General features: G+C 38.9%; 1 protein-coding gene across 1 annotated transcript; it reads left to right on the top strand.

The window, feature by feature from the left end:
• The first annotated feature begins 15,404 nt into the window (after positions 1–15,404).
• si:ch211-121a2.4 (transmembrane protein 205) lies at positions 15,405–25,299 on the top strand. The gene is made up of 4 exons (XM_056480743.1): positions 15,405–15,533; positions 17,544–17,687; positions 19,084–19,247; positions 20,449–25,299. Exons 2-4 carry the CDS (start codon positions 17,552–17,554, stop codon positions 20,749–20,751), a joined length of 603 nt encoding a protein of 200 aa, XP_056336718.1. The 5' UTR covers positions 15,405–15,533; positions 17,544–17,551; the 3' UTR covers positions 20,752–25,299.
• The last annotated feature ends 525 nt before the right edge of the window (positions 25,300–25,824 follow it).

Here is a 25,824-nt window from a genome sequence, read left to right as displayed (position 1 = left end):
AGAATAAATTAATAGTTAATTGATTTTATGGTCATCATTCATTTGTTCTACTTACCTTGGAGTAGGGGCGTCTCACCCACACTGTTAGGTTTAGGGGAGTGGGAATGTGAATTACTTCTTTCACCTCGCTTAAGATACTTCGGGTTGGCCACCATACTGACACTTACTTACCTGAAGCCCACTTTTCTAATTCCTCTAGTTTTCAACATAACTGTGTGGGCCAAATAAATACACAAATATAGTGCACATTGAGACTAAAAGCACCGGAAGTGGGGACTGAGATCCTTTCACTTCTAGGTCTTCCAGGGTCACACACAATAATTCTCCCCTACAGGGCGGGACTTATAGCCCGTTACATTTGGCGTCACGAACAGGATAGAATCAGATTGCATTTATTATTACAATAATTTTTTTTATCTGTCACCGGTCCCAGGGTTACAAGCTGAGACATGGCAGAGCTCGAAGAACTAAGGAAGGAGATGGCAGAGATGAAACGGAGGTTTGAAGAACAGACAGGAGCACTTCAACAAGCCAGAACTGAACAAAGAGAAGCCCTGTCACTAGCTAAAACGGTTATTGAGCATCAAGCTACAGCTCAATCAGTCCCAGCTGCCATCTATATTCCCAGAGAAAGGAAGCTTCCAGAATTCAGTGGTCGTTCAACCAATGCAGGTGAATTGAGCATTGAGGAATGGGTCGCATCAATAAAATCAGCCTTTCAGGTAATGAGAGTGCCTGCAGAAGATCATGTTGAGCTTGTCAAACAACACCTCAAAGGAGAAGCTAAAGCGACAGTGAGGTTTATGGTGGGTGACAGTGAAAAGTCTGCAGATGATATTTTTAAAGTCCTCCAAGACACCTATGGGGACAAAGTGCCAATTGGAACCAGACTGAAAGATTTCTATGAACGGAAGCAAATGCAGGGGGAGACGATACGCTCGTACGCATATGACCTACAAGAAAAACTGACCCAAGTTAAGTGTAGAGAGCCAAACAGAGTGCCAGATGCTGAGAGTGTGTTAAAAGAACAACTTGTTTTGGGTCTTCGAGATTACTTTCTGAGACGTGAAATGAAGAGACGAATTAAGGAAGAAGCAAGTTTGACTTTTGTTCAAGTCATGCAAGCTGCGATCACATGGTCAGAGGAGGAGGAGACACAAACTGTGAACAACCAAAGACCCAGCTCCCGTGTCAGAGTAGTCAATGCAGACACAGAACAAGGTTCATCCAAGTTAACTTTAGAGAAACTCCATGAGGCCATACAGAAGATTGCTGCCCGCCAAGAAGAACTTTATCAGGTGGTGCATGCTAACACAGGAGTGCAACTTCAACAGAGTCGTCCAAGAAGACAGCCCTTGAAGGACAGTGATGGCCGCTATATCTGCTATTCATGCGGCGAACCTAGACACACGAGTAGGCGCTGCCCACATTCTGAATTAATTAGAGTGTCTGATCAGTCACGTCGTTCCACTGAATCTAACCCAGGAAACATTCCAACAAGCACCGTACAGCCTGGCCCATCTGTAATTCGAAGCCATACAGCTGAATGGACTGATGAAGTGACCAATGCTTTTAAAACTGGCGCATTTGGAGACTGTCTGACTATTGAAGTTAACATAGCTGGTGTCAAGACAAACTGTTTGCTGGATACAGGTTCTGAAGTGTCCGCTATAACAGAATCACACTTTAGGAGGCATTTCGGGGAACAAGAGCTTAAACTTTCTTCCGCTCACTGGGTTAGGCTTACTGCAGCTAATGGCCTCGACATCCCTGTTCTAGGGTGCTTGCAAGCGGATGTGGAATGCATGGGGAAGGTTCTCTCAGAAAAGTGTATCTTTGTGCTGAAAGACACCAGCTCAGAATCAGAAGAAATGAGGGGACTTTCAGGAATCATTGGGATGAATAATATCAGTGAGTTTAAGTCATTTTTTGTCACAGGAGATGGTGTAAAGGCAGCCAATAAGTATAAACAACCAGCAGAAGCAAAGATAAGGAGAGTTCTAGCAAGTGTCCAGGAAGCTGACTCTAGGAGCCCAGATGGCAAGATTGGGTTTGTCAAGGTTAGTGGGAAGCAAACCATCACCATCCCACCACTAAGTGAAAAGGTGTTTGAAGGGCGTTGCAGAGTGCCGCCCAAAGCAAAGTGCCAGGTGTTAATTGAACTTGCTGCTGATGCAAGTTTGCCAAAGGGACTCCTGGTGGCCAATGTACTAACAAAAACGGCAAATGGCAAAGTTCCAGTACGTGTAATGAACTCAAGTGAGCGAGCCATCAGACTTAGCCCAAGGTGTAGAGTGGCCATCTTGTCTAAACCACAGCAGGTGCTAACTGAGGATACACTGGAATTTGAAGAAGAGGAAGGGACACTTCATGTTAGACGGGTGGCGAATATCCAAGCAGTCAACAGCTCTAATGATCCACCAGTTCCAGTCCAAGTTAATTATGAGAAGCTCACCCCCTCACAGAGAGAAGAACTGAACCATTTGTTGGCAAAATTTAGAGATATATTCTCCACAATTGACAGTGATTATGGATACACACAAGCTGTGACGTATGACATTCACAGAGGCACTGCCGGGTACCACCACAGGTATTCCAAGCTTTTAAAGAGCCCATATTATAGATGAAATAGGGTCATATTTAGGTTGTAAGGGTCTCCAACAACAGTCTAATATGCATGCAAGGTCAAACAACACTTTGATGGTCTTATAATATGCATTTATTTTTACCTAGTTATCCCAGCGACTCCCATATGAATCGTTCAGCGATTCATTTGTACCCAAACCCCTCCTCAGCGCGAAGCTAATCTGCGCTGATTGGACCAATGACAGGCTGCTGCGATTGGTCGACGACACTGACAGGCTTCAGGACGAGACAGAGTGAAATGCCCAGCAGATTATCAACAATATAAAAGTAGTCACAGTGTACACACGCTTCATAGTGGATTTTGGCTGCCAGTGGGTGAATGTAAATACAGACGATGGACTAGAAAATACTGACGACTAACTATTTTATCAAGCAAAAAGTCCAAGAACTGGCGAGGATATGTCCTAGCAGTCTACTTGCTCTTTTTACACACACGCACACACAGGGCCGGCGCGTCCAGAATAGAGACGGCGCGGCGGCGACACCTCCCTCCCCCTCCGCGTCCTCAGTTACATCCGCGATTACAACCCTAAGATTTCAACCGCGACACCCCCTAAAGTCCTCACTTTACAAACGGGTCCCTTTGATCACCCTTTGCCTAGAGCTTTACCCTATTCAGAGACACGCACACACACACACATCAACCTCCTAAGAGGAGACACTCACACAAACGACCGTCCTCAGAGGAGCCACACACACACACACACATTACACACACACACACATAGCTGACTATCCATAAACAAAGCGGCACGCGTCGCGTTTTCAACGTGGCTTTACACGCGATATGAGAATATAAAGAGTTAACCTGATACAGTACACGCGGTTACAAGTAACAAAACACAACTAAATGCATAATTTGCAAGCTAGAGTAAACGAGGCAACAATTTTAATCGCACGTACTTACACTGGTGAAATGGGGGAAGAAACTGATTCATGATCCACTGATCCTTGTTCTGACAGTCTTTACCGATCCTTCCTTTAACAAACTGATGAAGTCTTCTTTGTAAGCAGGTAGTTTCCAGAGGCTCTCGATCTGCTCAAGGCTAGGCTATATGCTAAGGTTTCATCTTTGGGTGAACTGTCAATAATCTCCATCTGCACAGCGTGACTTCATTCTACCGGTGTCTGTGTGTGTCTCTGTGTGTGTGTGTGTGACTTTTTTCTGTTAGTGGGCGGAGCCGCAGGTTTCAAATCTCCCGGGCTTGCGCGTGCAACTACTTGTGTTTCGTGGCTGCGTCATCGCGAAACACCTAATAACTCGTTATCAAGACGACTCGTTTGAAGCACTATGAGTCGACTCTTTTATAGATGAATCAATAGTTTTAAACACTGTACACTTACAGATTTAAGCCTTAGCTGGACATTTCACTTCACTTAGAGCTATGTTACACACTACATGGAAGAGCATTTTCAAAAAGCCATAATATGGGCTCTTTAAAAGACATGTGCAGGACCTCGTGTCACAGGGCATCCTTAAGGAGAGCACGAGCCCCTGGGCGTCTCCAGCCGTGATAGTTGTGAAGAGAGACGGCAGTGTGCGTTTTGTTGTTGGTTGTGCAACGCACCAGCCACATTTCAGCGCCTTATGGGAGTAGTACTTGGGGACCTGGCCTTTGATGTTCTTTTGATATACCTGGATGACATTATTGTATTTTCCAGGGATTTCAGGAGTCACTGTGAAAGACTAGAGCTTGTGTTTGAACGGCTAAAGCGGCATGGCCTGAAGCTTAAACCAAGCAAATGTTTTCTCTTCAAGTCAGAGGTAAAATTTTTAGGCCATGTAATCTCCTTTGAGGGAATCAAAGTTGACAGTGAAAAGGTTAGCGCACTGGATGCTTGGCCTGTCCCTAAAAGTATAAAGGAAGTGAGACAGCTTATTGGATTCATGAGTTATTACCAGCGTTTTGTACCAAAGTTTGCTCAGATAGCAAACCTTTGCATGCACTGATGGGAGGTAAAGACAAACGGAAAGCTTCTGAGCAATTCATATGGAGTAACGAATGCCAAGCTGCCTTCGACAGATTGAAGTCATGCTTGATGTCGCCACCAGTCCTCGCTTACCCTGATTTCTGTTTTCCATTTATCCTCACAACCGATGGGAGTCACCTGGGCCTTGGAGCTGTAATGAGTCAAAAGCAAGGGGGAGTGGAACGGGTCATCGCGTTTGCTAGCAGGGGCCTGAGAGGGTCAGAGAGAAATGACAAATATTACAGCGCATTCAAATTAGAGCTGCTAGCACTTAAATGGGCCGCAACAGAAAAATTCAAAGAGTACTTGATGTTCTCCAAGTTTACAGTAATTACAGACCATAATCCCTTGCGTTATCTTGAGACCGCTAACCTTGGGGCGGTTGAGCAGCGTTGGGTGGCCCAACTAGCGGAGCTTAATTTTGAGGTCCTGTATAAGCCTGGGCGGTTGAACACAAATGCTGATGCCCTGTCACGACTTCCCTCTAATGGACATCCTGAACAGGAGGACACAGAGAAGGATTTCATCTGTCTGAACTCTGAGGAGGTGCGTGCATGCCTTTGGCCTGCTCAAGGGCCTATGCAGAAAGAGACTGGTGTTAAAGTGGCTGTACAGGCATCCATTAAGCAAGGAATGAGTGGATACAACTGGGATGAAATTAAGGCGTTGCAGAGAAGTGATACCTTGATAGGCCCAATATACCAGGCCATATCCAAAAATGAGAGACCAAGCTGTCTGAGTCAGCAAAGTATGCTGCCAGAGTTAAAAAAAACATTGTAGAGAGTTTGAACGTTTTCAGCTGCATCATGGAGTGATGTTTAGATGCATTTTTGACCCAAGAGATGGAGAGCGAATAAGGCAGCTAGTTGTTCCAGCTCTTTTACGCCGTTCAGTTTACGACAGCCAGCATGAACATGGAGGCCATTTTGCAGGTAACAGTACTTTAACATTGATGAGACGCAACTACTATTGGCCCAGCATGTCTAAGGATGTCCAAGTGTGGATAGGACAGTGTAAAAGATGTACTCTAGCTAAGGATGTTTTTCCAAGAATCCGATCTCCTATGACATGCAGCAATGTCACAGCTCCACTAGAGGTTCTGGCGATGGACTACACTCAGCTCGAAATGTCGGCCGGAGGATATGAAAATGTCCTTGTTCTGACTGACATGTTTACTCGCTTTACAGTTGCTGTCCCTACCAAAAACCAAACCGCAAATACCACTGCAAAGGCCCTAATCAAACATTGGTTTGTCTACTACGGGTGCCCGGCGCGTTTGCATTCAGATCAGGGGAGATGCTTTGAATCGCAAGTGATCAAGGAACTGTGTAAAGTGTATGGTATCGGAAAGAGCCGTACCAGTCCCTACCATCCTCAAGGAAACTCACAGTGTGAGAGATTTAATCGCACTATGCACGATATGCTGAGAACCTTGCCACCTGAGAAGAAGAAGGACTGGAAAAGTCACTTACCAGAGCTGGTGATGGCATACAATAGTCACGTTCACACGTCCACTGGCTATTCTCCCTTTTACTTGATGTTTGCAAGGGACGCACGCCTTCCTTTAGATGTTCTGGGTGGAAAGGATTTGGAAGAAAGTGATGCAGAGAATTTGGATGATTGGGTGAAGATTCACCATGGCAGACTAAAGACTGCTGTCGAAGTTGCGAACTCGGTCGCACAAGAAGCCTCTAAAAGACGCAAAAGAGTCTATGACCGCAAGTCCTCTGGAGCGCTTGTAAGACCTGGTGACCGTGTGTTGTTACGCAATCATAAGCATAGGGGCAGAAACAAAATTCAGGACAAGTGGGAACACACACCATACATTGTAGTTAGGCAGAATCATTCAGACATACCTGTTTTTACTATCAAACCTGAAAAGGGGGGTCCATCCAAAGTAGTACACCGGCATCAGCTTCGTCACTGCACATTTCCTTTATTACCATCTACTACTCTACGTAACACCAGAGGTAGACCTGTAAACCAATCAGATTCTGAGGCAGAATTTCCAGATATTGTATGTTTCCCAGCTGCTGCACCTAGACAAAATAGAAATGAAGAGGTGACTGAAGTAAACACAAGGGGAGTAGGACACAGAGAGAGCATAGTGCATGAGCAAGGGGAAATAACAGAATATGCAAATCCAGAAATAGACTTGGGAATACAGGAGTTTTCAGATGATGCTGATACTTCAGATGTCGAATGTGAAAGTGTGCCAAAGCCTAGGCGCTCTCAAAGACAAAATCGTGGAAAATTACCTATGAGATACAGAGTTGATTATCTAATGAAATAAGGTTAAAATAATAGTGAGATTGTAATGTTAGGATTGTATGAACTTGTGAAAAATGTGTATTTTGTTGTACTTGAACACTGTGTTTTTTTATTCCAGGGCCAGGCTGACAGAAGATGTCGGTGGTATGGCAAGGTTTCGCAAGGGGGAATATGTGACGAGGTATTTTTTTTATATGGGACTTTTATTTTGACGGGGCACCAGGTTTTCCTGTGTGTTCGCGGGCAACACAGAGGTGTATGAGAAGGAGATGAGAGAGCACGAGAGAGACGTGAGACGCAATTGTTCAGTTTTTTAGTATGTTCTGAAGCGCAGTGATACACAGAGACTTTTGAAAAGAGATTTTTGCAACAGGAGAGCGCTAATACTACCGTGAGAGACTGAAGACGGCAGATAGTGGATGTTCGGCTGATAGTGCTATCGGATGGAGAACGGTGTGTGAGCTGAGATCACGAGGGTTTCTGAGCCGTGAGTTTTGTTCTGAACACCATTGTTTTGTGTCATCTGAACTGTGTGCATTTTTTTGAGTCCTGCTGCCTTCCAGAGCTGCTGATAAAACATAGTTTGTAGCCAAAGACATTATTTTCTCTCCCCACGTTGGTTAAGTGCACTCGTTCGTGGGCAAGGGCATTCGTATGAACTGTATGTAAACGTCACACACCGTTCCTGATTTATTTTTGGATTTTTCAATTTTTGGATGTTTTTTGAAGTGACTGACATGCGTTTCTGCTTGAGTTTTGCCCTTGGAAGCATTTCTTTTTAAGACCTGGGCTGTGCTTGATGTGAAAAAGCTATGCCATTTTTCTTTTTACACCACCAGTGTTTTCTAAAAAGTATAATTACCCTGCCAACCCGACGACATCTTCTTGCAGTCCTGCCTGAGTTGTTTATTGAAGTCATCACAAGTCATCACAAGTCATCACAAGTCATCACAAGTCATCACAAGTCATCACAAGTCATCTCAAGTCATCTCAAGTCATCTCAAGTCATCTCATCATATTCATCGTTGCTTCGGGCTGGTACCAACTTCTTTGCTTACACACACACACACACACACACACACACACACACACACACACACACACACAAAAACTTTTACTGTTTCACTGATATATATACACTGCAATGAACGGAGTTGTATTGCTTTGAGGACTGAATCACATGAGTTGTTTATAAGATACTTTTGTGAATCAATTGAGTGAATCGTTTGGGATTTAAAGAGTTTATCTGAACTGAGTCAGGTTATTTCAAGGTTTAGTTAAACTGAGTCAAAGGTTCTATTAGAGCTCATTCAGAGTGAATCATTTGAGTTGAACATAAAGAGTCATTCACATAGTACAGAGGTTTAGATCATTCAGAGTGATTTGTGAAATTAATTTGTGTGTTTTGGTATTGAAACTAATTAATTTAGGAAGATTGTCTGGTGAGTAAAACCGGGATTTAACATTACATCTGTGAACATCTGTCATCTGTTTTTTTTGTATTGCATTCTTTATTTAAATATACATTATCCATTTAGAAAATTTCTAACAAAGTAAAGAATAAATTAATAGTTAATTGATTTTATGGTCATCATTCATTTGTTCTACTTACCTTGGAGTAGGGGCGTCTCACCCACACTGTTAGGTTTAGGGGAGTGGGAATGTGAATTACTTTTTTCACCTCGCTTAAGATACTTCGGGTTGGCCACCATACTGACACTTACTTACCTGAAGCCCACTTTTCTAATTCCTCTAGTTTTCAACATAACTGTGTGGGCCAAATAAATACACAAATATAGCGCACATTGAGACTAAAAGCACCGGAAGTGGGGACTGAGATCCTTTCACTTCTAGGTCTTCCAGGGTCACACACAATAATTCTCCCCTACAGGGCGGGACTTATAGCCCGTTACACATGCAGCAGCTACTCTACTCAGAAAACTAGATTCTGCTTATTATGCAGCAATACGCTTTGTCACTGGTGCAGACTCACGGATGCATCACTGTATTTTGTACGATTCCTTAGATTGGTACTCTCTATATCAAAGGAGAAAATTACATTTGTACTTATTTACTTTAAAGGCTCTCTTAGGTAAACTACCATCCTATCTTTCTAATTTGCTAACATTTCACATAAATAATCAACACACTAGATTTAGTTCCTGTATTTGGTTAAACGTCCCATGGGTACTGTCATAAATTGGTAAATGTGCTTTTTCCTTTTATGCTCCTAGGGCTTGGAATGACCTGCAAAATCAACTTAATCTTGACACACTTCCGGCTCTGAGTACTTTTAAACATCTTCTGTACAATATCTTTAAAGATGCTTGTAATAGTTTTTATGATCTGACCTTTTTTACGAATGGTGATTTTGTAATTTTGTGGTATTGTTCTCTGTGATTTTTGTGTAATACTTTACGTGCTGCCTCAATGTGATCTCCTAGCTGAAAAAAAGGAAATAAATAAATACATAAATAGGGGTAGCACAATTGCCTCACAGCAAGAAGGTCGCTGGTTCGAGCCCCGACTAGGTCAGTTGGTGTTTCTGTATGGAGTTTGCATGTTCTCCCTGTGTTCAAAGTCATGTGGTATAGGTGAATAGGATAAACTAAATTGTCCATTTCACAGTTTTCCATTGTTTCCCAGTGATGGGTTGCAGCTGAAAGGGCATCTGCTGCGTAAAACATATGCTGGATACGTTGGTTGGTTTATTCTGCTGTGGCGAACCCAGATTAATAAAGGGACTAAGCCAAAAAGAAAATGAAATAAATAAAAAAAAAAAACAACAAACAAGCCCCCTGTGCCAAAGTTAAAGCTAATGTTAATGTTACATACATACATACATACACACACATACATACATATATATATATACACATAAAGGGTTCAACAGTAAGGATTTTTTTTAACTAGCCTGATTGGGCAAGTGGTCCAGATTTTTACTTGCCCTGCCAAAATTTTATATTTTTATATTTACTATTTTTTAGCCACATGTTTTAAATATGTTATATAATATAACTGCCTTAATGTCTTCTCAAAGATCGTCAAAAATAACATCTGTAAATCTAGGATTTTAATATTTTTTAAATGTTAACAAATGTATAATGAGCAAAACTTTAAGTGCTGTCACTTTTATCGTGAGCTTCAAGTTTTGATTTTGGTAACTTGCTTCTTCCAACGAAAAAGGGTCCCGACTTGTCTGCTTTTCCTGGAAACTGTGCAAAACATTACTTCATTCATTCATTCATTTTCTTTTTGGCTTAGTCCCTTTAATCTGGGGTCGCCACAGCAGAATAAACCGCCAACTTATCCAGCATATGTTTTATGCAGCGGATGCCCTTTCAACTGCAACCCATCACACACACTCATTCACACATACACTATGGACATTTTAGCTTAGTCTATTCACCTATAGCGCATGTCTTTGGACTTGTGGGAGAAACCGGAGCACCCGGAAACTCCACACAGAAATGCCAACTAATCCTGCCGAGGCTCGAACCAGCAATCTTCTTGCTGTGAGGTGATCGTGCTACACACTGCTCCACCGTGACGCCACTGCAAAACATTACTTCATTTTTTTTGTCCTGTTGTATCCACGTAAATGTCTGCTTCCAAGATGTTAGCAACAGACATATTCTTTTAGCCTCATAATTTGATGATGCCATATCATATTGTACTGGTTGTTACCAGGTTACAGAAAAAAAAACAACATGCTCACAATATCTAATATCTAATCAGATGAGAGGACCCGAAAAGCAGCATGATGTTTACGACATCACAGAGAAGGCAGAATTTAGAGGCTTAAAAGCACAAACTGTTTCTCGATTCTAAGACTGTATTTGCACGCAATTGACAGATAGTCGCAGGCAAATTAAACTTTGGTGACGATCCAGTAACGATCCTGTCTACTGTCTCGAGTGTCTCGCATGCTGGCCCCGGGCCATCAGGCAGTCCTTATTGTTGAGCCTTGATACATACACACATACATACATAAACCAGCGACACGATGGCTCACTGGTCAGATCAGATACAATTGCGGCTAGAAGTTGATGAGAATTACTTACAGTTGCAATCAGAATTATTAGCCTCCCTTTGATTTTTTTGATTTTTAAATGTTCCTCAAATTATGTTTAACAGCAAAGAAATTTTCACAGTATGTCTGATAATATTTTTTTTCTGGAGAAAGTCTTATTTGTTTTATTTTGGCTAGAATAAAAGCAGTTTTTAATTTTTTTAAAACATTTTAAGGTCAAAATTATTAGCCCCTTTAAAGGAGTGGTACACTACGATTTCATATTTTAAACTTTAGTTGATGTGTAATGTAGCTGTGTGAACATAAGCAACATCTCTGAATGTAATATGCTCAAAGTTCAATACAAAGGGAGACATTGGCTTTTACAGAGTTAGCTTAGCAAAGCCTACAGCAAACGAAGTTTGGAGACTACAAAAAAATACATCTGGGCTAGTGAAATTACAAATGCTTCTGGTTACGCGCATTCACCACGCACACACACCCTGCGCAGTGCAGGAACATGGCCAGAGGTAATGTAATTTTATAGCAGAGAAAGCTAAAATGCATCCAAAAGCTGCTATTTCCACAGAGCTTGTTCAATTTCTGTATTTGGCCATCCAAAGGACATGACACTAAGAGAGAAGTGATTGCAGTTTAATTTTAATCATGTTCCAGAGAATTCTAAAAAATGTATAGCTCTAGTATTTGACAAAGGAGAACTTGCAGAATCTCTCCCAGTTCAGTGCTGGATTCAGCTAAAAACTCCTCAAAGGAGCAGCTCCAACCATAATAGAAGAAGCTGTGGATTATGGGCCACAACCTTTAAGAATTTTTATTTGTTAAAATGTATATATTACATGTATAGTGTCAAGCGTTAACGTTATGTTGCAGCAATGATGTAAAAAGGATGTTAACAATGGCTGTTTGGCAATGTTAACAATTTAGCTACAAATTCATATTTATCCATCAAACCACTGTAAACAGGCACAGTCTTCAGCAGTGCATCAGTGCCTCTTTATGTGGACTATTTCCCTGCATTCAACATCTCAAATAACAAACTCGCAAAAGATATGTGAATGTCTAATAATACTTACATATTCTAATAACCCGAATACATGTAAAAGACACTTGCCAGATTTTGTTTTAGAGAGCAGGTGTGAGGTTCAGCTGTGTCCTCTTCATTTTCTGTCTGATTCAGGCTCAAACTGATACAGCCATACTGACAGTATTCACACAGCAGAGGCAGAGTGTGTGCTATTAGAGCCGTGACACTTCCTGGTAATGTAGAGCAGATCCGCAAATCACAGCACATTATGTTAGCTGACTAATCACAGCCTCTCGAGGGCGGGCCTTTCAAAGGAACTAGGAAATTTGACCACGTTTTCAGCTGAGTAGCTGTATATAATTAAAGTAAGGTATATGAAAAAATGGTATATGAAAAACTGGATTTTTTATTTTACCTATGAAGCATGAGCACACATTGCTTTGCATCTTATAAACACAACCAAGCCTTAAAAATACACTCTGGACTACCCCATTATGCTATATTTTTTTTCAACTGTCTATAGAACAACCCATCATTATACAATAACTTGCCTTATTATCCTAAACTGCCTAGTTAACCTAATTAACCTAGTTAATCTGGAGTCTTCTCTATTTGTACAGTTGATTAACCATAAGAATTATGTACATTATGTATTAAATTTCCCATTAATTGTGTTTTATTAATGTCTACCCCTACCCCAAGCTTTAACGGTCACAGTAATGTAAAAACAGTAATTGTATCGAGTATTTTTTATTAAATTACCCAATAAATTGTATATTTGTAACGTCTACCCCTACCCCAACCCTAAACCTAACCATCACAATTCTGTAAAATATGAATTATTGTTATACAGTGTCACAAAAATGATGCCATACTGATATCCCGGCGCAGCTGTATTCTATCTAGACCTCACCCTCAGTGGTTAGCACTGTTGCCTCACAGCTGGTTTGAGCCCCGGCTGGGTCAGTTGGAGTCAGTGGAGTTTGCATGTTACAGTTTTTTACAGACGCTAGGACACATTTCTCAATACTAAAGTCACATTTGCAAAACTCCTCACACAGTGAGCACAACAGAAGTATATCGAGGATCAATTATCATTGTTTTGGCACAAAATGCATTCAATGACTACACCTTTCAAATTTCATGAATTCTTTTCTCACTCAAACACAACAACTGCCAAAAAGCTTTGTATGTACAGGAAATTTTGCATGTGCTTACATACTAGTTTCAAAACTGAAACTTATGTTCAAAACAAAAACATCATGCAAAACTGAATAAGAAAGCAAAATTCAACAGCAATATTTTATTGAAACATATTTCAAATTTAAAAATGCAGTTTAACCAGCCAGATTAGCATTACTATTGTATCTGTATCAGCGGATGGTGTGTATACAAACTCTTGTATTTTGGAATTAGGCCTACTTAGTGAAAAAATAAATAAATAAATAAACAACATAAAATATTGACGAATTCTGCATCATGTCTGATTCATTCCAGTAACATATATTGCAATTATAAACAGAGATATGCTCTTGTTTTACACAAGAAAACACTATGTAATGCTACATGTTGTTAGTGTTTTTAGGTCATTGTTTTGTGGGTGACAAATGGTCCGTTTCCACTGAGTGGTACGGTACGGTACGGTTCGGTTTGGTACGCTTTTATGGCCGTTTCCACTGTCAAAAAGCATACCGAACCGAACCGTACCGTACCACTTTTTCGGCACCCTTTCGAAAGGGTACCAAACACGAGAATAGGTACCAAAAGGCGGAGCCACACGCGCAGCTGAACTCCATTGGTTTACAGAGAGGCGTCATTCGCTTACGCAACAAGCCAGAATGAAAACAAAAAGCCCTCCATGTTTGAAATACACAGCCGACGAGCCGAAACATTACAGCGGAATGATTTATATATATAATAACGAGCCATGGTTGACCCGGGCTCAAACAAACCTTGTCGTCGTCTTGATAAACAGCCACAAAGCCAAGAAGAAGAGCAGATTTACACTGTGCCCCGTAGTTTTTTACGAGCCAGTCTGAGGCGCGAGCGGTTTCGCTTTCTTGCTAGCGCTCGCACGCGTCTAACATATTATCTGAAATAACAAAATTCTTGAGCTGATGATAATAACCTGCGCTTGATTATTGATGTGCTTTTGAAACCCGATCCTGTCAGACACTGACAAACGCGAGAGTGAAGCGTGAAGAAACAAAGGAGAAGCCGGAAAAAAAGGAGCACATTATTATTCAGCAAACATGAACAAAATGCTATGTATAACTAACTTATTATCTTCACATTTTGGACTAATGTGAACTCAGAATGACGGAATTACCCTTTAACAGAGGCTATATGTGCTGCTGAAGATTACAGACACAGATAAGATGTTTTCACTGACTGTAGGCTATATTTTGTGTTGTTTTGAACCTAAATACCGACGAAATGTCTGCTGTGTGTAGTTCTTCTGTAGTTGGTAACATATCGAAGACTGTAAGGGGCTGTATGTGTTTATATATGTTCATTTATTTAGTTATTTAATATAATTACAGATGTTACAGTAGGCTGTTTCGCACTGTCATTGATCTGCAGTTATAATCAACTCATGTTCATTGAAAAGTTAGAAATAAACATTTCTACACAAGTATTTATGTGTATGAAGCATCTGTTTTGTGAGAAGCGCTTCTCATATGATATGTAAGCGACCCATACAGCTTTATTGTAGACATTTCCTCGAGCGAGAATGACATCGACTAAAACTCTCTGTCATACACCACGCCCACCAAAAGGGTACCCTTGTTAGTGGAAAAGCAAGCCTGATAAAGGTGACCCGTATCAAACCGAACCGTACCGTACCGTACCAGTCAGTAGAAACGAGCCAAAAGTGTGTTTGTCGGCTGTCAACCTTTGCTAGTGTTCTGGAAGAATGAGTTTATTTGAGACCTGAATAAAGTGTTTTGGTAGTTGTAGTGCATTTTGAATGTGAAATGAACTGCTTTGCCAAGCTAAGGGTTGGTTAGGAGAATTGTGTAAAGAGTTTTGCAAAAGTGACCTAAGTATTGAGAAATGTGTCCTAGCGTCTGTAAAAACTGTAATGTTTAACAAAAGATAAACGTTTTTTATTTTTCTATTTTAATTTGCTATTATAAATTGCCACCATATTTTATGAATAAAAAGAGAAAACACTTCAAAATAAAGGAAATCTAATCAAATATGAGGAAAATGTTTCTGTTAGTCAGGTTGTAAGCCCAAATTTTTATAACATGCAATAGATTGATTGTGACTATGTTTGTTTCCTTGACTAAAAATCACAACAATCAACAAACCTGTCTTTAAACAAAGCACACCCATCAGCACACAAAAGCTATGCCCCCAACAAAAAACGTCAACATACACAAACCACACCCACCAAACTAGTCCGCCCGCTTTCAATGTCGAAGAACGCATTTTAAGCCCTGCCCACCGGTTTGACTGCCCGTCCGAGAGTGACTGCAGTTGCAGAAACCGGTTCCTCCTTTACCGGACATTTATGGTGTGCTACTGGCCGTGACGTGTAACCGGCCACTGACGATTTACATAGTCACAGGGGATCGTCCGGTAAGTACATCGACATCGTGGTGACCGCATGTAGCAGTAATGATATCCAGTCTTAAATAACACTACAGGTGTAGCTTTCCCATGACGCAACAGAAATGACGTGCAGCGAAAGCTTGTCGGTCCGGTACTGTAAGTTGATGCCAATTCAAACATTAAGGGCTTTTCTTCTTTTTTGAGAGAGTCGCGGTGATTATTCGGCAGCTTTGAAACATAATGGCTGTGTCTCTGCAGCTAGTGAGCAGCCTAAATAGACAGCATAGCGCTTTTAATGCATTATAGGCGCCTGGTCACTCAGAACGAGCCGAAAATGCAGTCTAAATAGGCAGACTAGCCCACATTGACATGACGGTAGTGAATCAGCCTGTTTACCCCCTGCACAATAAGTGCACGAATGGGTACTCTTACGACACTTAAAGGGACCGCTTAGACAAAAAACAAAAATGACCATTGGTCCCTTACTTGCCCCTCATTCTACTCTATGACTTTTGTTCTCATGTGGAAACATCTGGCAGATTGACCGCTTCGCTTTATTGACAATAGTATGGAGTTTTATTTGTGCCAAAAATTATTGAACTTTTTGTTTTGTACTATGCTGTATTCTGCACAGTTACTTTTAAGTAAAATAGAATATATTAATATGTATGTTTTCTGTTAACCTTCAGTTGCTCTGTCATTGTTACTGTCATCTTTACTGTCTTCCTTAAGTTCATATAGTAATCTTTCCAGTAGTATTTTTCTGGCTTTCGTGGAAGTGTTTAGGTGTAGTATGTACACATGTCTAATTACAAAGGATGCAAGTGCACAGATGACTCAGCTGCAAACTGCTAATGAAAAACAAAGTCCTATTTACCAGTAAAATACACATTATCATACAATTCATGTCAGATTGAGAGAGAAATGGAATAAAACCTGATTCTGCTATAACTCCATGTATCTCCGAAGAGGACTGGTCTGCATGTATTACATTATTGTAAGACATCATTTTTAAGCACAAAGCTGCTCGGTTTACAGTGGTAACTTTGGAAACCGCTGTATTAAAAACAATTTTTTAATATATATATATATATATATATATATTTATTTATTTATTAATATTTTATATTTAATTTTTTTAAATAATGTTTTACAAAATATTTTATTTTGTTAAAAAGTGCAGAATTTGAGAAAAAAAAGGGCTTTTGTTCACTTTAAATTTATCTCAAATAATTTTATTTAAAAAAATCATGACTAAATCCTAAATCGTGAGATTAGCATCATGAATCTTATCTAATCATGAGTCAGGTGAATTGTTACATCCCTAGCGTCTAATATTTTAATTAATTTCCCCCTCAGTCTCACAGCCTTTTCACAGAAATTTAATTATTTTATATACTTTACTTTGCTGTCAGTTAAGACTTTTATTTGGACTTTTTTTGCTTTGTGTTGAGTCATCTGTGAACATTTTTACCTGTTTTCTAATTAGATATCTATACAAATTACAAACTACCAGTCACAAACAAAAGAACAAAACTACATAAACAGAGCTTATACATCAGCATGCAGTAATTTATCTGAACAAGTATGCAATGACTATAGACGAGGACAAACTCATATTACAAAACAGTTGATTCATTTTTGGCACAAGTTATACCTCATACAGTAGAAGTAAATTGACATTAAAGTAGTAATTTTGGCTTCCAAATAGCATAACAATGACAAACCGTTCGTTTTTAATGACAAATCTGTATACAACCCATTAGTTTTTCTTGTATTAGTTTCCCACCGCACAATACTCTGCAGTCTGTGTGCTTGACATGATTTATTTTAGGTGGCTGATTTTTGTTCCATTTTGGTGTGCCTTGTTACTCATATGGGTGAAAGGTAAACACCTCCACCTCTTTTTGTTTATTAGGCAGGGTGTGTTTTTTTAGTGTGCATCATAACATGTACACTAGTTAAGACTACTTAAAATTGTTCTAGATTTACATAATATTAGAACAACTTGCGTTTTTGTCTCACACCTTCACACAGCTTAGTGAATGAGGGAGGTGAAAGACGATAGTGGGCCTGTGACAATGTCTACAGACAGAGAGCCTCCCGTCACCGCTAAACTCCTTCACCTCATGTTTCTCTCCACCTACTGGGGAATGCAGATATGGGTCACCTTCATATCAGGTGGGTGCTCGCTTTTGTTTGTTTGGTTATTACTTGATTCATAAAATGTTTGTAGTGTACGTTTACAAATATATTTTTATAAGCTGTACCCAAGGTAAGATAAGCGAATGTCGATAAGGCAATTAAAAATTAAAAAATGAAAATTTACTGTTAATTAACTCTGTCTCAGGCCAGCCACAATGTTAGTGGCGTTCTTTTCTTTTTTTCTTTTCTTTTCTTTTCTTTTTTTCTGTAGATCAATATAGAAGAATTTTGCTGATACTGTTGTTCTTGATAATTCTTAAAATGCAAGTAAGATTAATTTTAGTCCAGTATACGTGGAAAAAATTAATGTTAATGTTCCATTTCTGTTGTAAATAAGCAGCATTATCTCATGTTTGAGTTTGTTTTACCACAGTTATAGATTTTTTTCCTGTATTATTATTATTATTATTTTGACTGTCCAATTTTTAAATTTCTTTTGTGGATCAACAATCACAGTTTTATCGGAAAACTATTATGTTTAGAAATGTGTTGAAAAAAAATCTCTCCGTTAATAAGAAACTAACGACAAAAATAAACAGGGGCGCGAATAATTCAGGGGGGGCTAATAATTCTGACTTCAACTGTATATACACAGTTGAAGTCAGAATTATTAGGACCCCTGAATTATTACCCCTATGTTTAATTTTTTCTCCAATTTCTGTTTAACGGTGAGAAGATTTTTTTCAACACATTTCTAAACATAATTGTTTTAATAACTTCTTTCTAAAAAACTGGTTTATTTTATTTTTGCCATGATGACAGTAAATAATATTTTACTAGATATTTTTCAAGACACTTCTATAAAGCTTAAAGTGACATTTAAAGGCTTAACTAGGTTAATTAGGTTAATTTGGCAGGTTAGTGATATTAGGCAAGGTATTTTATAACGGTGGTTTGGTCTGTAGATTCTAAAAGAAAATAGCTTTAAGGGGCTTATTATTTTGAACTTAAAATAGTTTAAAAAAAAATCAAAACTGCTTTTATTCTAGCCGAAATAAAACAAATAAGACTTTCTCCAGAAGAAAAAATACTATTAGACATGCTGTGAAAATTTCATTGCTCTGTTAAACGTAATTTGGGAAATATTTAAAAAAGTAAAAAAATCAAAGGGGGGCTAATATTTCTGACTTCAACTGTATATGCAAAATGTAAAATGTCAGAAATTTCTGTGAGTGTTTGCTGCAAATGAAATTTCCCTACGGAGAAAAATAAAGTTAACTAACTAAACTAAAATGCATTTTCATTTAATTATATACATTTTTACACAAGTATATTCTTTGAAATGATATTTTAAAAGTATGCTAAACTGTGCTTCTATGTAATTTTAGCATACTTTTCAGCATTAAGTTTTACTTTTTATTTTTTTGTTCAGGCTTTGTGATGGACAACCATCTAAACCGACACACATTTGGCTTCATTCAAAGCCGGCTTTTCCCGTTTTACCTGCATATCGGCTCAGCCTGCGCTTTCTTCAACCTCACCATCTTCGCCATGTACCATCCCAGCAACATGCTGGATGACAAAGAGGCCTTCCAGGTGTTTTTAACATGATTTTACTTTTTAAGAAAATTTATATTTGAAAGAATAATGCTTATATTCAATAACAACAAATGAAAACCTTTTTTTCTGACCAATTATAATTATCTGGAAAAGAAAAATTCTAAATGGCAATTTATATACTCGGAATTTGCAAGAAATTCTACTAGACCTTAATAAATTAGAACACATACTAATAATTTACTCTAACCCTTACCAGGTTGAACTTGAGAACCGAATCAGTCTGATTCATTAGCAAATTACTTGGTTTATGATAGGGCTGCACGATATTGAAAAAATCTGGCATTGCGATATTTTGTTTTTTCTGCGATATATATTGAGCTATGAAAACAATTTCAGCAGATGGCTTGAATAGGTCTATTTGTGAAAAAATCATTAATTTAGATTGGTTGGGTTTATTTTTTTAAAGGTGTGAGTCATGTATAAAAATTTAATTAGAAGAATAATTACAATAGCAAAGAAAAAACTAAACAAACAGTTCTTTATAGTTTTCCGGAGAGTCAAACAGTATTAAATACAGAAATTTAGTCATGTAAAATAACACTATAGTATTCATTGTATTAATAAATCAGTAATGTTTTCTTCATTAAAGTTACAAATGTTTTACGTTATTGTGCCTAATTGCTTCACACTTTCTTGAAATGCCTTTAAAACACATGCAGATAATATTTTCACTGGTTATACGTTGCAATGACTCCACAAATCTATTCAACTGTTGATTGACCATAATCCCTATATAACATTGCATATCCTGAGATGTGACTTTTGCGGACAAATACATTACGATATCGATGCTGAAACGATATATTGTGCAGCCCTAGTTTGTGAAGTGGATTTACTGAACAAAATCAAATCAAAAGAAATATGTCCTCATAAATGTATGAATCTTATGATTCAATTGACTTTATCACACAAACCTGTTACCACTACAGTAATGTGCATTCTTCTGAAGCCATACAAGTTACAAACAATATTTTTTTATGAGAAACGTGATGCTTCCAAACTCCAGTCCTATTAATTCTAATTGTATGCAAATCAACGGCCGGCATTTTCCAAAATTTCTTCTTTTTTTTTTTAAATATAAAAATTATTTAGTTAAACAGATTTGGAAAAGCTTTTAACCTTTATTCAAAGTTACGAAAAGTCTTTTGATTCCAGCATATCTCTGGTTTCTCTCCAGATCTTCCTTTTTTTTGTCTGTGTGACTGTGGCGGCAGTGAATGCCCAGTGGTTTGGTCAGATGACCTCTGAGATCATGGCCGACATGCACCTGATTGAGCAGGCCTGTGGATTGGGTCAGGACATCGGACTCTCGTCCAATCGGGAAGCTTACGCCAAACTCTGCGAGACAGACCTGAAGTATAAAAAGCTTAGCACTCGACTGTGGCTTTACCGCCTGCTGTCCTCGCTCTGTAACCTCTGCTGCATCATCTGCAATGGATACAGCCTTTATTATCTGGCAGAAAACCTCACTACGCTCTGATGGCCTTTATGTCACATGCTGGAGTTGTGCTCCCACAATGCAATGCAAAACCCTCGGTTAGTGTCTGTGTGAAGACCTGCACTCAGGTACTGAATTACCTCCATCGGTGTCTTTTGTATTTATCTTTGTTGTGTTTCTTTTAGCTTGGATATTTGATGTATGGGGGTGTGCGATATTTATAGTCTGTGAGCATATTGTTGGATTAACAATGTGTGAGATGATACTCCATGTGTCACTTAATAAAAAAATATATTTTAGTGCCACTATCATTAATAAACCCACAAGTAAACAAAATGTGCATTGAGAGGCTAAAAGCACTTATGTCATTTGAATGTAGTTATGAAAGAAAAGAAAAAAAAACTTTCCTTGTATGAGTTTTTGTTTTGGTAACGCTTTAGATCATAGGTCTCAAACTTGATTCCTGGAGGGCTGCAGCTCTGCACAGTTTTGCTCCAACCCTAATCAAACACAGCTGATTCAACTAATCAAGGTGTTCAAGACTTACCAGAGACTATTAGGCAGGTTTGAGTTGGAGGTGGTTTGAGCTAAACCGTGCAGAGCTGTGGCCCTCCTGGAATTGAGTTTGAGAGCATTGCTTTAGAACAGGGGTACCCAAACTTTTTCTTATGAAGGGCCAAAATCCAAACTTAATTGAAGGTGGTGGGCCGAAGCTAAATATACCAAACTGTATTACATTAAAGTTGCCATGGTAACTTCCTAATTTAATATAAAAAAAATAGAGAAAAAATACTTTAATTCACATTTTAATGAAACATTTAATTTCAGTTTTGCTTTTTTGTAGCTCAGCAATTAAACAAACAAACAAAAGGTTATGTGAAATTAGAACTGATGATCCATGTTTGAGAAATTCGCTCCAACCTTCCCCATCATTTGTCCATCTCGTCTCTGATTGGTTGGTGGGCCAAATCAAAGGTTACCATGGGCCAACTTTGGCCCACGAGCCCTAGTTTGGGCATCTCTGCTTTAGAACAATGGTCCATTAGTTAATGTTAGTGAATGTATTTACTAACATTAACTAAGTATGAACAATCTTGTAAAGCATTTATTAACACTAACATCAACATTAACTATTGCATTATTTAAATCCAAAGCTGAGTTGTTAACATTAGGTAATGCAAAGTGAGTAGTTAACTTCAACATTAACCTCCTATGGCTTGAGTGTCTACATACGAGGACAGCACATTTTAGCTCTTAAGTAGCTATTTAAAATACTTTGAATGTTTTATATTTTGTTACAGACATACAGTGTCATCCTGCATTTGTTTTGCAGCATATGAAATGTCCCAAACCCTATTTTTATCTTTAAAGAACCCCTATTATACATGAAATAGGGTCATATTTTGATTGTAAGGGTCTCCAACAACAGTCTAATATGCATGCAAGGCCATTACCTCATTATCCCAGCGACTCCTATATGAATCCTTAAGTGATTCATTTGTTCCCAAACCCCTCCTCAGCGCAAAGCTAATCTGCGCTGATTGGACCGATGACAGCCTGTTGCGATTGGTCGAAACTGACAGCCTTCAGCACGAGACAGAGTGAAATGCCCAGTTGCTAATCAACAATATAAAAGTAGTCACAGTGCACACACGCTTCATAGTGTAAGGCATGGATTTTGGCTGCCAGTGGGTGAATGTAAATACAGATGATGGACTAGAAAATACAGACGACTAACTATTTTATTGAGCAAAAACTCCAAGAACTGGCGAGGAGATCTCCTAGCCCGTCACAGTCTACCTGCTCTTTTCACACACACACACACACACATTACCCTCCTCCTCAGAGGGCACAACACACACACACATTACCCTCCTCCTCCTTAGAAGACACAACACCAGTGCCGGTGCGTCCATAGAGGCGACCTAGGCGGCGTCCGCGACAGCTCTCTCGCAGGACCCGTGTCCTCAGAAGTTATATCTGCGCCTAGGGCGGCAGAATAGAGAAGGCCACGTCCGCGACACCTCCCTCACCACCCCCCTCCTCACTTTGCTAACACCTTGGGCATTAAGAGGTTGTCACTAATGAAGATGAATAGATAGCATAATCAATTTATTACTAATTGTTTGTTCATGTTAGTAAATACATGAACTAATGGAGCGCTATTTTAAAGTGTTACCTTTGTTTTTAATATTTTTTACAATGTAGTTAATAACACGTGAGTGTAATCACATGCAGTATGTGACAGTTCAACAAAAATGTGTTAATAATTATTAAGTTATATTATGAATACATAACTCTCACTCACTCTCCTTAGTCCCTAAAGCTTAGTCCCTGCTTTATCAGGGGTCACCACAGTGAAATTAACCGGCAATTACTTTAGCACTTGTTTTATGCGACAGATGCCCTTCTATTTGCATATTTTGCAAGTCAAAAAACAGTTGTGCGTCTCTGCAGTGTTTTTTAACTATCAATCTGTACAACAATCAACTGATTTAATGATCCAATCATAATGACACGGTGCATTCAAAACTGGATATATCACCCTCAGAAGGATACTTCAGAGTAAAAACAATCATGGCCGCTAATATATACAGTAAGTGTTGTTTCAAACCAAAGTGGTTAAAAACGGCCACTTTTGAGGGCCCTTTGGAATGAAGGATTTACCAATGTACGAATGCTGTGTTCACACCTCGTGCTTTTCGCACGTAAATAGACACATAAACATTTTGAGTTTACTCGATTTATTCGCGAGTCAAATTCACTTCACAATGGATGCGGATTCGCATCATGGGCAGGGTTTCTGTCTGCCCGCTGACTCTAGCTTTGTTGGTAAATGGCTAACATGAGTTTTATTGAGATAGTAGCTGTGCTTTTTGAAGGCTGAAAAACAGTGTAGATTAGTTCGGGGTCTTGTCCATTAGATCCTGATTTCTGAGGTGCACCCAGCTCTTTGAGTTCATCAACTTCTCCAGAAACTATACCTGGATGATGGAGGCTTTCAGTGGGGCATCCAACTGAGCAGACAGTTAGAACTGTTTTCCGATGTTGGCAGGAGGATTTTGCCGTGGGACACCAACACAGGCACTACGTCATAATCATGGCACACCCTACAAGAGAAAGCTCCTGATTGGTTAACGCAGCGCGAATGTCTGTTGAAGTACAGATTTTCCAACAGGAGCATTTCGTCAAACGCTGCCTCATTTGCGCGAATCGCGTCTTTCGCGCCACCTCATTCGCGCATATCGCACGGCAGGATGTTTATTCGCATCTTTGCATTGACTTAACATGTAAATGACTTGCGCTTGACACTTCATCTGCGTCTGGTGGTTTTCATTCAGAAGGGCTAACCCCTATGTCCTAATCTCTTCGAAGCAGCCACTCCGCACTTTTATAAAGAGATAAGGGCATACTGAGGAACCATTTCGAATTGAGCGTGATGACAGTCACTTTTTGCCATTTTGAACGAATCGTTTGAGTGAACGATTCAGTGGCTCACTCATTAAGACAGGCACTTGTTGCCACCTACTGGTGGTTTTAGCATTGTATTTATTTGTTCATGACAGGTCTAAACCAGCCAAGGTACCAGCACAAAAACAGTTCACAAAATATAAGTTAATATTAAAAAGTTGAGAATTTCTTTGTGGTTATGTTATCGCACACCCCTATAATGTATTATACGGAGACTATTTTCTGTATATGTTATATATGTAATGAATGTTCAAATTTAAATTGGAAGATGTTACATTTTGCATGTACGATGTTATGCTTTGAATGGTAGAGGCATGAAAAAACTAAACGAACAAACAAACAAAAAAATTACGCAAACCGAAATGAACTAAATTAGAATGTTTAATTATAAAGGGATTTTTTTCAGTGCTTTATGCTCTACAAATGTTTGTGGCACGTATTTAAACATTTGTTCAAAATGCGCAATCTCGCAGTTCACATTTACTGTTTAACAGGGATGAATATGCTAATTATGCTCTCATTTGGCTGTTGATATTAATTTCAATCCAGCTAGCACTTGTTGCACACCACTGAATGTTGTTGTTGTTGTGCATATAATACATGCTGCCTCACAAATACATACTATGCTAACTATTGATTAATACTTAGAGCTAATATATTCTAAAATAATGTAATAAATTAAAGCTTGTTTTGTATATAACTAAGCCTGTCACAATAATGAATATATCAACTTATCGCACAACACTTGGACATGACCTCAATCTTTTTTGGTGATGCAATATACATCGCCCATACATAAAAAAAACAATTCTAGCAACATTTTAGCTGATTGTGCAACATTTCTATCTCTATTGAAGGTGTCAGTGTCAGAACGGTTACAAAAACGAGATTGCATACAGAAATGGTTTAACAGACATAGACAAAATCTTTCAAATAACTTTGTAAAATTAAAATGTAAAATCAATGTAATGGATATGTATATATTAGGGGTGTCCAGATCCGATCACGTGATCCGAAATTGGGCCCAATCACGCGGTTTCAGACTCGATCGGAATCGGATGTTACCTCCCAGTCAGGACTCAAATATGTACAGTATGTATGTATGTGTATGTCTGTGTGTGTGTGTATATATACATATATATCTATGTATATATATATATATATATATATATATATATATATATATATATATATATATATATATTCTTATTATTTTTTAACACATCTATAGTCCTCTTTCTTGAATTCGCATAGAAACAGCAGTGTGTGTGGCATGAAATCACTTTGTTGCAGAGACACTATTGGTTAAATGCCAGCAAACTAGAATACGGAAGCAGCTTAAAGCGCAAAGCACGAGTATGTCTGCGGTCTGGAGGTATTATAAAGTTGATGATGACAACATTGCAACTTGGTATTGCAAGAGCTGGAAAGAAAAAGGTTACATTTAACACAACAAACCTGATAAGACACCTCAAAAACAAATATAGAATCTCGATTTGAAATGCCGTCTCAAAACTATTTCACTGAGAAAGCTCTGCCAGCTCTTCATAAGAAGATTTCTAACAAACTACTTGTCCTGTTATTAGATGTAACCCATGTTTCGTTCACCACAGACATACAGTTGAAGTCAGAATTGTTAACCCC

The sequence above is a fragment of the Danio aesculapii genome, chromosome 20 (genome assembly GCF_903798145.1).
Source record: "Danio aesculapii chromosome 20, fDanAes4.1, whole genome shotgun sequence".
Classification (NCBI taxonomy): Eukaryota; Metazoa; Chordata; class Actinopteri; order Cypriniformes; family Danionidae; genus Danio; species Danio aesculapii.
This window is presented reverse-complemented; position numbering and strand designations above follow the sequence as displayed.

Excerpts from the sequence above, each read along its gene's own strand:
- si:ch211-121a2.4 (XM_056480743.1), top strand. The coding sequence starts at position 17,552 with ATGAGGGAGGTGAAAGACGATAGTGGGCCTGTGACAATGTCTACAGAC. Across the intron at positions 17,688-19,083 it reads ATGGGTCACCTTCATATCAG|GCTTTGTGATGGACAACCAT; the intron begins GTGGGTGCTCGC and ends TTTTTTGTTCAG. Across the intron at positions 19,248-20,448 it reads ATGACAAAGAGGCCTTCCAG|ATCTTCCTTTTTTTTGTCTG; the intron begins GTGTTTTTAACA and ends GTTTCTCTCCAG.